Source organism: Aptenodytes forsteri, unplaced genomic scaffold, assembly GCF_000699145.1.
Source record: "Aptenodytes forsteri isolate BGI_AS27 unplaced genomic scaffold, ASM69914v1 Scaffold459, whole genome shotgun sequence".
In the NCBI taxonomy this organism is placed as follows: Eukaryota; Metazoa; Chordata; class Aves; order Sphenisciformes; family Spheniscidae; genus Aptenodytes; species Aptenodytes forsteri.
This window is the reverse complement of record NW_008794121.1, coordinates 136,956-138,584: the sequence shown is the minus strand read 5'-3', so window position 1 is coordinate 138,584 and position 1,629 is coordinate 136,956. Positions and strand designations below refer to the sequence as shown.

Genomic DNA, 1,629 nt, shown 5'->3' with positions numbered 1-1,629 from the left:
CACTAGCCATGCCAATGCCTGCACTAGCCATGCCACCCCCAGTGCTAGCCATGTCAATGCCTGCACTAGCCACACGAATGCCTGCACTAGCCATGTCAACACCTGCACTAGCCATGCCACCCCCAGTGCTAGCCACGCCAATGCTTGCACTAGCCACACTAATGCCTGCACTAGCCATGTCAATGCCTGCACTAGCCATGCCAATGCCTGCACTAGCTATGTCAATGCCTGCACTAGCCACGCCACCCCCAGTGCTAGCCACACCAACACCCGCACTAGCCATGCCAATGCCTGCACTAGCCATGCCACCTCCAGCGCTAACCACACCAATGCCTGCACTAGCTACACCAATGCCTGCACTAGCCATGGCAATGCCTGCACTTGCCACACCGACACCTGCACTAGCCATGTCAGTGCCTGCACTAGCCACGTCACCTCATCTCCCTCCAGGCGGTGCCACTTCCAGACTTCTTCAACCCTCCACGCACGGCTGAGCCCCTGCCCGTGCTGCCAGCAGGGCAGGCAGGGCGGGCAGGGCAGGCAGGGCAGGCAGGGCAGGTAGGGCTGGCAGGGCTGGCAGGCACACCGGACACCGGAGGGTGGAGGGTGCTCAGCGTGCCTTTTTTTTTCTGGGAGCCCTGGCCTGGAGAGCCGGCCCCGCGGTACACACGGCCCTGCACGAGCCACGCCGCCCTCTGCACCAGCCACGCCGACACCAGCACGAGCCACACCGCCCTCTGCACCAGCCACACCGACACCAGCACGAGCCACGCCGGTGCCCGCATTAGCCGCGCCAGTTCCTGCACCAACCATGCCAACGCCGTGCCAGTGCCTGTGCCAGGCATGCCATCGCCAGCGCTAGCCACACCAATGCCTGCACTAGCCACGCCAGCCCCACTGCTGGCCACGTAAATGACTGCACTAGCCACAACAACGGCTGCACTAGCCAGGTCAACACCTGCACTAGCCCCACCAGCACCTGCACTAGCCACACTAATAACTGCATTAGCCGTGCCAACACCCGCACTAGCCATGTCAATGCCTGTACTAGCCATGTCAATGCCTGCACTAGCCATGCCACCCCCAGTGCTAGCCACGTCAATGCCTGCACTAGCCGTGCCAATGCCTGCACTAGCCACGCCAACACCTGCACTAGCCATGTCAACACCTGCACTAGCCACGCTAATAACTGCATTAGCCATGCCAACACCCGCACTAGCCATGCCAATGCCTGCACTAGCCATGCCACCCCCAGTGCTAGCCATGTCAATGCCTGCACTAGCCATGTCAACACCTGCACTAGCCATGCCAACACCTGCACTAGCCATGTCAATGCCTGCACTAGCCATGTCAACACCTGCACTAGCCATGCCAACACCTGCACTAGCCATGTCAATGCCTGCACTAGCCACACGAATGCCTGCACTAGCCATGTCAACACCTGCACTAGCCATGCCACCCCCAGTGCTAGCCACGCCAATGCTTGCACTAGCCACACTAATGCCTGCACTAGCCATGTCAATGCCTGCACTAGCCATGCCAATGCCTGCACTAGCTATGTCAATGCCTGCACTAGCCACGCCACCCCCAGTGCTAGCCACACCAACACCCACACTAGCCATGCCACTG

The 1,629-nt window shown here is 60.5% G+C and overlaps 1 protein-coding gene across 1 annotated transcript in view; it reads right to left on the bottom strand.

Annotated features, from left to right (window-relative positions):
- LOC103896987 overlaps positions 1 to 845 on the bottom strand; it is a 51,450-nt gene extending 50,605 nt beyond the window's left edge. Inside the window, exon 1 of the mRNA XM_009276938.1 lies at positions 587 to 845. Within this exon, the coding sequence (XP_009275213.1) occupies positions 587 to 845 (259 nt within the window). The remainder of the gene's footprint in view (positions 1 to 586) is intronic.
- Between the last annotated feature and the right edge of the window lie 784 nt (positions 846 to 1,629).